Source organism: Ambystoma mexicanum, chromosome 5q (genome assembly GCF_040938575.1).
Source record: "Ambystoma mexicanum isolate Mex_15411 chromosome 5q, UKY_AmexF1_1, whole genome shotgun sequence".
Taxonomy (NCBI): Eukaryota; Metazoa; Chordata; class Amphibia; order Caudata; family Ambystomatidae; genus Ambystoma; species Ambystoma mexicanum.
In genome coordinates this window covers 1048247605-1048262296 of record NC_090933.1, presented here as the reverse complement: position 1 = coordinate 1048262296, position 14692 = coordinate 1048247605, and the positions used below count along the sequence as shown (strand labels likewise).

General features: G+C 43.3%; 1 protein-coding gene across 1 annotated transcript in view; it reads right to left on the bottom strand.

Moving 5' to 3' along the window:
- Nucleotides 1-652: 652 nt before the first annotated feature.
- The window catches only part of MAL2 (mal, T cell differentiation protein 2), a 153185-nt gene continuing 139145 nt past the window's right edge, over nt 653-14692 (bottom strand). Inside the window, exon 4 of the mRNA XM_069621545.1 lies at nt 653-2031. Within this exon, the coding sequence (XP_069477646.1) occupies nt 1960-2031 (72 nt within the window). The 3' untranslated portion in view covers nt 653-1959. The remainder of the gene's footprint in view (nt 2032-14692) is intronic.

Genomic DNA, 14692 nt, shown 5'->3' with positions numbered 1-14692 from the left:
GTGCCAGTAGTAGGAAAGGGGACGCCCTGGAGGGAACTTTCGAAGAATTAAGGAACTTGCTCAAAGAATCACCAAAGCCATCCCAAGAAAGACTTTGAGGCTATACAATCATGTGCAGGAGGAGGGAGTCATTCTCCTGGACCCATCTTGTCTTCTGGACAATATCACCGACAACGAGCAACCTAGTTACATTTGGGTTAGGTAGGGCAAAGCAATACTATTAGGGACAGGTGGGCCTTTTCCTTTATTTAAATAGACCCGATTGCTAAATTGGCACCAGTGACTCAGTCGCCTCCTGACCTACCACACTTCACACACAAACTTCGAAACCAAGATTGCCTTTTAGCTAATGTTTGCCATACTTCTGCAACCAGTGCACAGACACCAAGCGCACTTTGTACTTCGACATGTTGGAGGTACACATGTGGCACACGGTTATTAGTGAATATCAGGTGCAACTGCAATGAAGTATCACATGCAGGCATTTATACCACAAGGCACTATGCGCCTCTGGGAATATCCCCATTATGTCCACAATCCCTAATGCCAACACATTTTGCAAACATTTAACATGGTCGTAAAAAAAGAAAAAAAAAAAAAAAGAAAAAACACACCCATCACACATTCATTGTAGAGATGACAGTAAACGCCACAGGTTTCCAAAACATTTATATTTCTTTGCAATTCAACTGATATTTACATTTGCTGATGTGATTGTGCCACCAAGACCATAAATATGTACACTGTGGTAAAAGGTGGTGCAATGTGGCATTCCGGCTATCCAACGAATCCCCTTGCTAATTAAACACCAGTACACATACATGGCCTGCCTCCAACCAGTCCACCAGAAGACATTAACTGCTGCATGAGAATGCAACAAACCGATATGTCCAAGTCATGGATTACATTCGGTTGATGACTAAACAAAGTAATACAGTGATAAGGCTTATAAATACATCTTCAAATCAGTTACTATATCCATAGCAAATCGGCATTTTGTGTTATACATGCAGTATAACACAAGTATTTGTTCATGTTAAAAAATATAAACACCATACACATGTGATGCGAGAACATCCAATCAACTTTGGTATTACCAAAACGGTGCACATATTTAAAAAGAACATATCCCTTTAACAATCGATAAAAAAATAAAGTCATGATAATATCGCAAATTAAACAATGTTTGGGTCTTTACGAAATCAATAAAAAGCTTTGCACAAAAGCGTTCCTATGCAGTCACGGTTATTGGCACTGAAATAAACATGGTTTTATTTTGATAAATTGGGCAAAGTAGAGTCCTTAAGAAGCAGAGTAATCTGGCCCAGGACCAGGCCTGTATATATGGAAGGAACATCTTTGTCACTGGCACAGACAGTACTCGGGGGCGGGGAGGGGCGCTTCTGTGAAGACGGAGCCAACAATGATAAATATATTATTTTTTTTAAATCGAAGATTGGACCAGTACTGCTCTCTGCTTCCTAGAACTAAATGGTACATTTATTGTTTTGTACTCTACAGTTGATTTAATAGAGAAAATGGAAGTTTAATAGGACTTTTATACACATTACTGTAGAACGTAACTGTTTCGTTGTTTTTAGCCTAACAAAGAGCTCTTTAAAGGATGCACATACAAATTAGTCAAGGAACGCTTCTTTTGTCGGATGGCGTACCACATTAAAATGCACCAAAAACACAACTGCTACCTTAACCTTAAAATGAGGCCTCTTGAAACAATAACCCAACTCCATAAATACTCCTTTTGGAACAACAAATTAAACTTTCTTGAACTGCAGTTCATATTGAACTCACGCATACAAGGTTTCTGGTTGCCATCCAGCGTTTTATATTTTGTAGAAGGATAAGCGCGTTATTAGTCACGATATTACATTTTACGAAGTGCTTCTCCTGTCAAAAACCATTCTGCGATAACTTTTTAAAGTTGTGGTTCCTTTAGTGCTATACTTTCCATCTCCGGAATCCGAGCACCATACTGCACCCATAGCAGAAAGTCACAGCAAAGGCAAAAATCTGAAATAAAAAAAATAAAAACGATCAGCCTCTTTTAAATCGGTATTATTCTTTTACCAAGCAATGAAACGTTACTAACCTGTAATTGATCCTCCGATATTGACATATTCCATAACAGTATGCATTACTATGAACGTTCTGAGCTTTCTGCTAGATTATAGAAACGGAGCCGTAGGAACTTGGATGCAATCATTACCTTATAAAAACAGATACCATCTCAAGACTATGGCTGAATAACTGAGCAGCCATCCTGTGTCAATTTTGCCAACTGGTAAATTTCACGACTTCCTGAAATGGAGCAAAATTGTTTACCATGGTCTTTTTTGTTTTAATTGCACGTAATTTGCAGGGAGTTCCACCACCATGAATTCTTTGCTAAAAGCTATGTGCACCCTGTACGTTGAGGCAGTAGCCACATTTCCTTATCCGGAAAGGAGAGGTGCAAACATCAAACTGTGTGTGGTGGGGGGTAGCATGTCGAGACAGCAAGTACTGAGCAATCCACGGTCAAAACAAATGCAATGAGCATATTCTTCAGAAAGCATGGAAACGAGATCAAAGCCGATGTGGACCAATTAGAGAAAGTGGTTTGTTGTGGTATCGATCATAAAAGATCCAAATTAAGTATTTGATCAGAGGTTGCACAAAGGGATTCCTCCAGCTCCCAAGATACTTTGAGAAACACAGCACTAGTGTTGTAGGATTTACACATTTTTTGTGATAAGTGCTAGAAAAGAATCTGTGAAACGCGCCATAAAGGAGAACAAATTACAGGAGGAAAAAAAGAAAGAAGACATTGGTCTGGTGAACAAAGCACTGAGAAGACACATGGCAGTAGAACCCCCTTTAATTTAATTGAAACATCTAGAAGAGTAACAGGCGGGAACATGCCTGCCCAAAGAAAATATGTCCACAACATGGATGTCCATTAGGGGTTGCCAGAATTATCACGTGGAACCCTTGGCAATCCTTTAGCAACTGGTCAGACAAATTGCCATAAGCAAAAAGGAGGGTGTGCACGACATCCTCAAAACAAAGCCATCAAAACACATCATAGACCTGATGCAAATGAAATGTGTATGAAGGAACACATCCAATTTATGAAAGTTATACTTCCTGAAGGGAAACAGTCAAAACACAGGGGTTGGTGAGGGGGGGGGGGGGGAAACACTCCAATGCTTTCCTTTCTCGGGCTCAGAGGGATATCAGAATGTACATTTCCAGGCTCTGGGGAGGGGCCGAGGGGGGGTGCAGGGCTCTGACAGCTGCCTTTTAGGAGCGGGTAGTCAGCATTTGAGGAGGGATGGGATCTGCTCCACCTAAACAGTGTATGGAAGGGAATGCGGCCTTAGCACAGGATCAATGAACATCGCTCAAGGATCCGATGCAAAAACATACCAGCACTATTACTCCCTCGCCTTCTTGGGAAATGGCACTTGGCAGATGACCTACTATGGTGGGTCTTAGACACAGTCAAACATGTGACGAACCAGCAAATAATTCTCCTGAATAAAGGAAGCACGTTGGATAGAACGCCTCAACACCTTAGAAGCAGGCCTCAATGAAGAAGTGACCAATTACTGGTAAATTGAATAATTCCAGCAACAACCATTTAGAGGCCACTGGAGAGGCACCACTCGCTCAGAGGATCTTTACCACCAGATCGAATGGTAACGGTCAGTTACCCCTTTCCTGGTGTACTATACAAGGCCTGACGGACCATCTTCATCTTGGTCTCACATACGTCGGGCCATCCGAGTACCCATTTATAGTGCCTCTGTCCAATTAGTTCATCTGTACAAGGGATAGCCCTTTACATTAAGGTTGACACATGCTTGGCACCTCGAAAGTGTTGCTTTTTGAGCCTATACTATGCGAACATTTGGATTTTTGCATAGTCATAAAAACAATGTATTCCTTCAAATATTGTTTAGGCACCTGCATAGTTCTGCAATTCTCCCCAGCCTACTAACAATTTGACGGACCCCGAGCACTCATTTGAGCTGTCTTGTCAACCAGCACCATATTCAGGCCTTCAGCCGCCTTTGCACATACAAGTGGGCAGCATCATTTTATTCAACCGTCTCAGTATAGGCTCCTGTGTGTACATGAGCTTCCAGGAGATTTTATACAGTTCTCCCCGACATAGAATGATGCCTCATTCGAATTTGGTGCCCGCATCAACTCAACACGACACAGAAGACATGTATCAGCTCCACCACCACCAGGAAGGCTTGTGGTACTATGTGTCCTGCTACCTCGTGTCCGCAACCAGAGGCAACAGACTTGGAGCGTCCTTTCAAAGAAAAGATCTTGCACATCAGGCCAGTGCAATTTCATTATACATTGGCCACTAATCTCAATGTTTGGGCCATATTTGGGACCCATTTAAAATCAGGCATTTGCCCCCTCTTTTCCCCTCTCAGCAACATGTGATTTTAGGAGAAGTGTCTCCAGTGCAAGCATGATCAGTCATCTGCCAAGTGCCATTTCCCAAGAAAGTGATCAGTCATGACAACTACCAGTGACGTAGGGGCACGGACATTTGTAAAAGAACGTGCACATTATGGTAGTGCGACTTGCTTATAGTAGCCACTGATATCAATGTCTGGAGCAAAACGGAGGTATCTGTGAATTCGAATATTTAGCTCTCATTCCCTCTTTTCCACCACGCATAACTTTAGGAAAAGCAGCTCGAATTAGACCATGTTTGGTCCCCTTACTTCCCCATGAGTTTGGCCGAAAGTAATTGCTCTACTGACCATTTCTGGCCGTGTTTTGTCCTGGGTGCCGAATACTCATACAGTAGCTGCTGCTTTTCTGTCTCCCCATCTCCTATAGAATCCTTGGGAAGCCAACCATCTAGGGCAGTGTTACGAGATGAGACTAAGGCTCCTACACCACATAGGGCGATTTGTCCCTATAGGCAGGTTTCCTGCTCTTCTCCACACAATGTAGGCAACACCATTTGACTCACCTTAAAATGTGCTTCAGAAGCAGTTCCCTTCGTAATGAATTATATCTTCCTGTAGATTCCATACCATGTGTAATACACGAGGCACCACCTATGCATACGTGTGCATGAGGAGTACTTTAGGTTCCATCCTGCTGGAAAAACATCATCTGAATCTTTGAGGGCGAGTCCAATGGCAAGGGATGTTACCTCAAAAACTATATAGGAGTCACAAGATTTTGATTTGCTTCTGGTAATGCTGTCCTGTATCTCGACTGGTGGAAGCGTCACAAGGGTGTTTTTTTATAGTAAGGTTCACTAATTAGAATAGGACAGTGTTTTCATTGAGTTATCCATCACATCTAGTGATGAATATATATATATATATATATATATATATATATATATATATATATATATATATATATATATATATATATATCTTTGTTTTAGTTTTTACAAAATTTTTAAAAGAGGAAAAGAACAATTCATAGCTTTAAAATCTTATGAATACATCATTTACAGTTTACAATTTTCAATTCACAATTGTACATTACATAATTTTGCAATATTAGTTCATTAATACAATCCTAACACAACTTAATAGAATTTATTCTATTTCACACACCTGTTCTATATATGCTTAAACTCTTATTCTCAAGGACATTGGTTCTCCATGTAGCATTTTCATCCATAAAAGATCCCTCAGTAACCATATATTGTAGACAACATCTTTAAAATACATTTCCCTTTTAATTGCTAGCTCACAGCATTCAGACATGAGATGGCGTAAGGTTTCCAACTCTCCCTTCTCTTTACAATATCAACAGGGAGTTGTCTAGGGAGTGGTCTAGCTCTTGTACTTAAAACCAACTCATTTTTTTACTCGGAAATTTCTTTAGATATTGCTCCATTTCATTTACTCCTTTCCCTGATGATAGTATCTGAGTATATAGCTTTGTGTCACTAATTTTCAAACGAGCTTTTTCCCAATCATACAACTTGAGTCTTTTCTTTACCAAGTTAGGATTTTTTCCCCAATAGTTCCATAGTAGCACCTATTTCTTGGAGTAGAGCTTCACATTCTGAGCTATAAACCCATCGGTATCATTCTCTCTGAGCAAGGAATAAAGAGTTTTCCTTAGAATGTTCACCTTTATTCAGAAGACAAAGTTTCTTCCACTGAATGAAACTAACAAGTGATTGTATGCCCAGTTCATATCTTACAGCCTCTATGGGAATACATTTAGGCAGAAAAAAAAATAGTATGGATCTCCAGATTTTGCTTTCGATAGCTTTATATTCTGTCTCCATTGTTTTTGGCAGGAATTCGGTACCATACATAAATTGTAGGTAGTTTACTTTTATAAAATTCTCTGCATGGCTCAAGGGAGAATTTACCATACTCATTATCCACTCTTCATTTGAATTAGCATACCGTTGACTTTTGAATTGAGATAATTTATCAAAAAGGTTTTGCTGTACTTAGCTACCACAGGATACCCCAGGAATCGAAAGTTATCTTTAACCATAAGTTTATTGCTATCCCAGTTCCACACGAACTTGGACTTACCACATTTTACAGCTCCTTTTGTGAGCTTGATAACATATGTTGGGAATGGAACTAAAGATCAGTTCAGGTAAATCTAATTACCAAAGTTGTAATGAGTCTTTGTAGACCCGCCAGCGTAGTGTCTATAAGCAGAAAATCATCCGCGTAGCTCACCCAACTAATTTTCAATTTCCCAATCTTAGGAGAAACCAAACCTGAAGCATCCAATGCCATTCCTACTCCTGCAACAGAGATTGTACAGAGTGGGTCCAAGAATACATCCTTGTCTAATGTCCTTCTCAATAGCACTCTCTAGACAGAAGGCCATCTGAATCCAGTCTAATCTGTGTTTTAGATTCATTGTGCAGTGATATAATGCTGCTTAATAGCCCCTTTGGGATACCATAACTATCCAGCCTCGGCCACAGAAGATTTCTATTTACACAATCAAAAGCTTGACTTAAATCTATGGATGCAACATTAATTGGTGCATCCAAAGACTTCCAGGCAAGTGTCTGCAGACAAGAGTCCTCCACAGTGCATACCCATATTTCTACGGAATCCTCTTATTCTAGGATCAAGTATGTTCATCTCTAGAATCCATTCATTGATTCTTTCCAGAATAATGGCGGTACATATTTTGGAATCTGCATCCATAATACTGAGGTTACGGTAATTCTGAGGATCTACCCTCGAGCGCCTTTTAAAGATTGGCACCATATAAGATAATTTCCAAGAGTCAGGAATGGTTTGAGACTTCATTATATCCTGGAATTGAATGTAAAGAATTTTGGCCCATAGATGTCAGGAGTGCCACAAGACATTGTTAGTTAGCTTGTTAGGTCCAGGGGCTCTGGAGGGGTTAGATTTCTTTATCTTCTCCTCGATAATATCTATGGCAATATCTAAGTCCCATTTCTCAATTTGTGGCGTATACTCAAAAGCAATTTCAGATGTATACATGTTTTCAATATAGTTAATCCAAACATCTTCAGATATGGGATTTGACATCTTTTTCCAATTCAGTTCTTTATAGTTTATAAGGTCCCAAAAGGCCCTGGTGTTTTTACCCTGCAAACTTTCTAGCATCTCCCTCCCCCATCTACCTGGGTAATACGAATGCGTTCTAGTTTTAACCAGTTGGTATACCTCCGCTTTAACTTCCTGATTTTTTTCAACATCGTTTTCAACATCGTTCATACAAAAAGTAGGACTCAGTAATTTGCCTTATATCTTTCTATAGAGTGTGCATGTTTGTGCTTTTTATTACGATTAGAGTTTGCCTCCAACACAGTTTTCAGGTATTCAGGAAAGCCCTTTACTGAATATCTTTCAATCTTATCTTCTAATTTACAAGTATTAAATTCAGTTAGCATACATATATTGAAATCATTCATTTTTTTTTCAGACCAGCACACAAGGTTTCCTCTATAAATCACCCTTAGATTCCCTAGATTTGTATCACTCCTGTTGGGGTTATTCGGTAGCCATTTTAATTCTAACATTAGCATCAAATGGTCACTCATACTGGTTTCTTTCACATGAAAGTTTACTTTTTCAAAGATATTAGCGGAAAGAAAAATAAAATCAATCTCAGAGCTAACGCCCCTAGCAACCCATGTAGCTTTTTCATTTTCCAACCTTTGCAGCCCCCACCCTGAAGCCCAACTCAACCACATACCACCTTCCAATTTTTTCCTTTTACCCTTTTCCACATTTTGGTGGTCGGTCAGAAAACAGTCCAATAATTCCACATCATTCAGGTTGCAACTCGCATTAAAGTCACCAGCAAGTATTACACTTGCATCGCTATATTTGCCAAACCATTCATCAAGATGTGTGTCAAGTTTAGCCAAAATTATAGAGAGATTGGAATCTGTGGTTCTGTAAACATTCAACAGGAAAAAGGTTTATTATCCCCCACAATTCTAGACCATACTGTTCCAAGAATTTCACCATATATGTCACACTCTTCTTTTTGCTTTAACAAACCAATTGCTTTTTTAACAAGAGTAGTTATTCCACCTTTAGGTCTACCCAACAGACCTTTTATAGCCGGGATAGAGGCGGTTACAAAACCATCCCACAAGAGCTTCTCTGTAAGCCACGTTTCTTGTATGAAGAGAAATTCTGACAATTTAAGGGACGCACCAATATCACTATTACCCGTTAAATGTTTATTTCCCCTAGAATTCCAACTCAAAATCTTTATAATGCTGTCAGGCCTAAAGAGGTTGGGTTAAAGCTCAATTGCGCAATTGAGTCTTCAAGGACCTCTGCCACTCTCCTTAGTTTCAAGTTTTCACTTTTATCTATGTGGTTTGCATCCTGTTTTACAGATTTATCCTGGTTCCACCGGAGGTCATTTTTCTCTTCAATCACTTCCTTTTCATTTTCCCATATCCCTACATCATAACCATATTTGTGAAGGCTATCTGCCGCCTTCATTATAAAGTTCCTAACCAGTGGAGAGTAGATCACCAACCTAATGTAGTCATATCTCCAGCCATGTATGAAATCCACCAGTTGTATGTCTTCGGATGTAAATTAGTCTTAGTTCAGGGATTGCCTCAAAAAGTTCCAGGATTTTCCTCCTATTTAGAGAGACTGGACATCCTTCCTCGAACAAATATTGTAATATCAGCCCGGGTGCATTTGGGTTTACAGAATTCCCAGGGTCTCAATTCGTAATTACCTTCCCCACCCCCATTCATTTGTTCCTTAAAAACTACACTGATTACCATTATTAAGGTATTCTTCACTCTCTTCCATACTCACTCTTGCCCCTTCATACTCTCTACCTACTTCTATTCTCTTATTCCTTGGTTCTTCACTTGTTGTTCCTGTAGTGGGTTGTGATTCACTCCAGTTCTTTTCTTTCAATATCTCCCTCACTATTTCCTAACACTTTCTTCGTCATTTTTTCCACTTCTTTTGAACTTTCTACGTTTCCATCCTTTTGTTTTTCATTACTACTTTCGTACATTTATCTTTCTCTACCTTTGGGATATCTATATTCATCTTTTTCCATATCACCACTTATTTCCCATATACTCTCCCTCCCATCACTGTGAGGAGTCATATTGGTGTTTTGGGTGGAACTGGTATCGGGGGTTTAAAGCATACACAGCTCTTACTGGCTTTACTTGTAAGGGGATTTGGATAGATTAATGATTTGTTTTCCTTCATTTCCCGATTTTATTTCCCTTAACCAAGTCCTTGGATGTTATTTCGTGGTTTTTTGGCCCACGTCTTCCTTCATTTTTGTCTGGGTTTTTCCCCTTAAGTGCATCCTTCAGTCTTATATCTGCGTTTTCATAATGAGGACCATTTTCAATGGAGTCCCCTTCCTTAGAAGCCTCTTTATTTGCCTCTTCAACAATATCACCGATTACTTGTTCACCAGTTAACCCCTTTCCTATGTTACATAGGAATTTTAATGATGACGCCTTTCCAGTTTTTAATTCTGCTGCTTTTAGCACTCTGTTTTTTTCCCTTTTTTTCCGCATTTTTAGATACGACTAACTAAGTCGCTGTCTTCTGCCTCGTTATTTTTACCTATTTCACCCAAATCTTGAATGGGGTGTGTAGTTGGTCCTATATCAGGGATGGGCCTGTCATTCTGTTTGAGTGTTCTATTTGCATCCTTACTATTTTCAACTCCTTTTGTGCTAAACATGATGTTAATATTTGATTTAATATCTTTTGGTCCTCAGGAGTTGCATTTTATTATGATCCTGAGAAACGTGGAAGAACTATCTTGCCGCTGAAAAATAGAGCCCCCAGTGAAGCAGTTATGGTAACAATTGTGTGGCCGCACAGTCATAAGGATTAGAACTGTGCCCTACGTAGAGCCTTGATTCCATGATTCGGTCAATGTGGCCTTTTTAGTGGTTGAGTTATGCTTAGTTAGATAGCAAAGATCTTTGAGAGATTTCACAAACTAAATTCTGAACAAATTGTTTGTACCCAGTCTGCCACTTGACCGACATCTTCACTCAGTGAACCAGTTATGTAGGTTTCGATATAAGTTTACCTTCCTGTTTAATACACTTATTGTAGATAGTGCATTTGTCTATTTGTCTGTAGACATGGTATATTAATGGATCCCCTCCCACCCCCATTCCCCACGGCAAAATAACTTGCGACCAGCAAGGCATAAGTAATAAGTTGCCCTTGCAGAAAGTTGAAACTTGGCTGGCTTGGATTTATACTGGATTTATACTGTCAGGTTGGAGCAGAACAACATTTAGCATTCTGCCTCTACCAACACGTAATCGTTAAGATTGTACTTCTTTAGATTAATTCCTGGGGAGACATTTTTTTGCCTTAGCACATAAGTCATCCAAGGTTGCGATGGAGGTGGGGGGGAGGGGGGGGAGCTCGAAGATTTAGTATTGTCGAAGGGGGTAATCATGCGGGTACCCTCCAACAAGGTAGATTTTCAAGCTATGTGAAAAAAGAAAGCAAACTCTGGGGCAAAGAAGTGCTTTTCTGATTAAAAGCCCAGTTTATGTCCTTGAATGTACAGACAAGCAGGACTAGGAGTTATTTGTGCCTGTTCCGCCGGGCTGTGGTACCTCTTACTCCTACGTCCCGTCCCATTTCCTCCATACTCATGGGACAGTCCTCCGTCCTGTGGGACGGAACCAGAGCCCTTTTAAAAGCATCCAAAAATGTAGTCCTTCCTCTTGTTGCCTGTGGGTTCGGCACCTTTGATTTTTGGGGACACGGGGGGGGGTGGGGGGGGGGGGGAGGAGGAGATGGGCTGGTGTGGCAACCCTCCCCTCTGCATCCCTAGAATTATCCTCCTCATGAGAGGCCTTCTCCAGCAGTTCCAAAACAGTCTCCAGAGGATGCCTTTTTAGGAATATTTCAGACGCTCATGGGTACCAACCCCATGAGAGTGTATTTCGAGGGTCTTTTTAGGGAGATATGCCCGTCTGCGCCTCCAGCTCCACCCGTTCCACCAGTGGTTCCGCCGGTGCTGCCCTTGCCTATACCGACCTTGCCACCCTTGCCACCATTGTCCCCCATGGACATGGAGGTGCCTGATATGGTTCAGCAGGATCCTGATCTGTTGGATGATGCGCAGGGCGAGCAGGACAGCGAAGACCAGCCCCACTCTATTAGAGCTTTTCACAACCAGGTACTGGACATGATGTGCCTATTGGATGTTCCAGTGCCCAAGGCACCCGCTCCGCAGGAGGGTGTGCTTTCGGGTGCATTCACCTGGTCTCCTTAGGAGCGTACAGTCCTGTTCTTGCAGAAGGACGTTTTGGCTGAGGTCCGCAGGGTCTGAGAAAAGCCATACTCTAGACTGTCAATAAGAAAATTCACGTGCGATACAGGCTGCATTCTTCAGAAGAGGTGGCCCTGTCATCTTGTCCGTCCCCCTCCACAGTGGTGGCTGCGGCCACTTTGCAGTCCAGGCCTGCAGCGTCCACTACGACAGTGACTCAGGTTCTGGGGAAAGAGGACAAACTCTTGGACTCCCTTGGGAGGAAGATTTGCTAACTCGGCCCTGCAGCTCCGGCAGGCTAATGCGGAACTGGTGTTAGCGGGGGCAAATATGAAGATGTGAAAAGGTCAGTCGGAGTTCATTCGAGAAGCTGGAAGACTTTAAGGCGTATTTATCTGATGCCAGAGTCTTGGCCCAGGATCTGCTTGAGGCCGCGGCTCATCACTTCAAATCAGGCCTTTTTCTGGGTGTTAACACCTCTCGACAGGCGTTGTTGCATGCAACTAAGTTCTCAAAGGAGGTGCAGGACAAGGTGTTGGACCTGCCGTTTGAGGGTAAGGATCTTTTTCATTCCACAACGGATGTGGGGCTCACCAAAACGAAGGACAGCATCCAGACAGCCAAGTCCTTGTCTGTCCTGGTTAAAACCCCTTTTAGGACCAAGATACCGCTGTCGCAAAGCCAGCCCTCCTCTGGCTTCAAGGGCTTCCTAGACCGGAAATCCCACAGAGTGGATACTCCTTCGGGTAATAACCGCCGGATGCAGCAACAAACTCCGTTTTTCTCCCACTCAGGTTCAGGTGGCAACACCACTGAAAAGCCTGCTAAATGAGGGTTTTCCTCGCTCGCAGGAGACCCCGGTGGGAAGACGCATTGCGTCTCATTGGGAGGAGTGGCAGACATCACCGAGGACAGGTGGGCCTCGTCAGTCGCTTGGGCGGGCTTCCGCTTACCCCTACCCCACCCTTCAACCCTCCTTTACAGCAGTCGGGATCGCTCTCCCCAAAAGCCAAGGTGCAGAAACTGCAGGACCTCAGAGCTGTGGAACCAGTTCCTCTTGGGGTGCGAGGGGAGGGCTTCTACTCCCAGCTGTTTACGGTGCCCAAACCCAACCAGGCTGGCCTGCGCACCATCCTAGACCTTTCCCAGTTCAATCTTTTCCTGCCCCAAGAGAAATTCAAGATGATCACACCCGGCAGTCTTCCCTGCAGATGGGCGATTGGCTCAGTGTGGTGGATCTTCAGGATGCCTACATGCATATCATGATCTGGGGTCCACACAGGAGATAACTCCATTTCTCTGTGGGAGAGGAGCATTTCCAGTTTCGAGTGCTTCCTTTTGGCTTAAGTTCGGCACCACGTGTCTTTACGAAGATGATATCTGTGATCACGGCCTATTTTAGTCTGCAGGGTATCCATGGTATCCATGTACATCTGTATTTGGACGACTGGCTCCTGCACAGCCCTTGCCAGCTGAAAGCTGCCTGCAATCTTCAGTCTCTCCTCCAGCTCCTGTTCCACCTCGGGCTGTCGGTGAACTAGCGGATATCTTCCATGACGGTCTCTCAGGACTTGATCTTCCTAGCTTTTCGCTGGAATACAATAGACTGCAGAGTGTACCTGACCGGGGACAGAATGGCGGATCTGTTGGCCATGTGTCAGATGTTTGCGCAGTCAGAGCATGTCAGCAGAGGTTTCTGGGCCTCATGGCCGCGTGCATTTTGGCGCTTCCTTTTGTTCGCCTCAAGATGAGGCGGACTCAGATGGCTCTTCGGAGCTCTTGGCCTCAGGCTGTGGATCCGGACTCCACATCGATAACAATTCTGGCTTCCATGAGAGCGGACCTGGACTGGTGGTCTCTCAGCAACCTGTTGGTGGGGGGCGGGGTTTCTGGACCCAGCTCTACTAATGGTCACGACAGACTCCTCTCTTCTGGGGTGCGGTGCAACGTTGGATCTTCTTCAGGTCTCGGATCTTTGGTCGCCCCAGGACAAGCTCCTCCACATAAATCACCTGGAGCTCCTGGCGATTTTCCTAGCGCTCAAGGGGTTCAGACCGATTGTATCCAACAAGGTGGTACGGATTCGCACGGACAATGTGGTGTCGATGTTTTACATCAACAAGCAAGGGGGCACCAAGTCTCCCCCGCTCGTGGAGCCGTCCATCCAGATTTGGGAGTGGGCGGTTCAGCATCATGTCTGGCTACTTGCAGTACACATTCTGGGCCAGCTGAATGTCACAGCAGGTTCCCTCAGTTGGCGGAATATAGTCCGCTATGAGTGGGAACTGAAGGTGGAGGTCCTCTCGGATTTTCCTGCACTGGGGCACTCCGGAAGTGAACCTCTTCGCTACGGCGGCAAACAAGAAGCTTCCTCTGCATGCCTCCAGAAACAGACTGGGAGCCTCCTCTCTGGAGGATGCTCTTGAAATTCCATGGCACAATAGGAGGGCTTATACCTTCCCGCCTCTGCCTCCTCTGAACAGTTCTCTTCTGCTCATAGCCCCGTGGTGGCCAGCCAGGGTTTGGTTCTCAGAACTTCAACACCTGTCCGTGTATCTGCCGATCAGGCTACTGGTGACACCGGATCATCTTCACCAGGGGGAACAAAAACTGTGGCACCCCTCCCCACAATCACTCAGCTTGGCGGCGTGGTGCCCGAGTTCAGGTCTTTAGAACATCTTAGCCGGTCTGCGGATAATGCGCATGTTTTCCAGGCAGCCAGAAAACCTTCGACTAGGTCCCAGTACCGAAGCAAATGGCTTTGGTTCTGTCATTGGTGTTTAAACAAGCAGTTGGACCCAAGGCGGGCTACAATTGACACTGTATTGTCCTTTGTATCCTGCTTAGAGTAGGGACACGTTCTGTCATCTTTCGGCGGTTTCCGCTTACCTTTCTACGGACCAATGTTCTTACT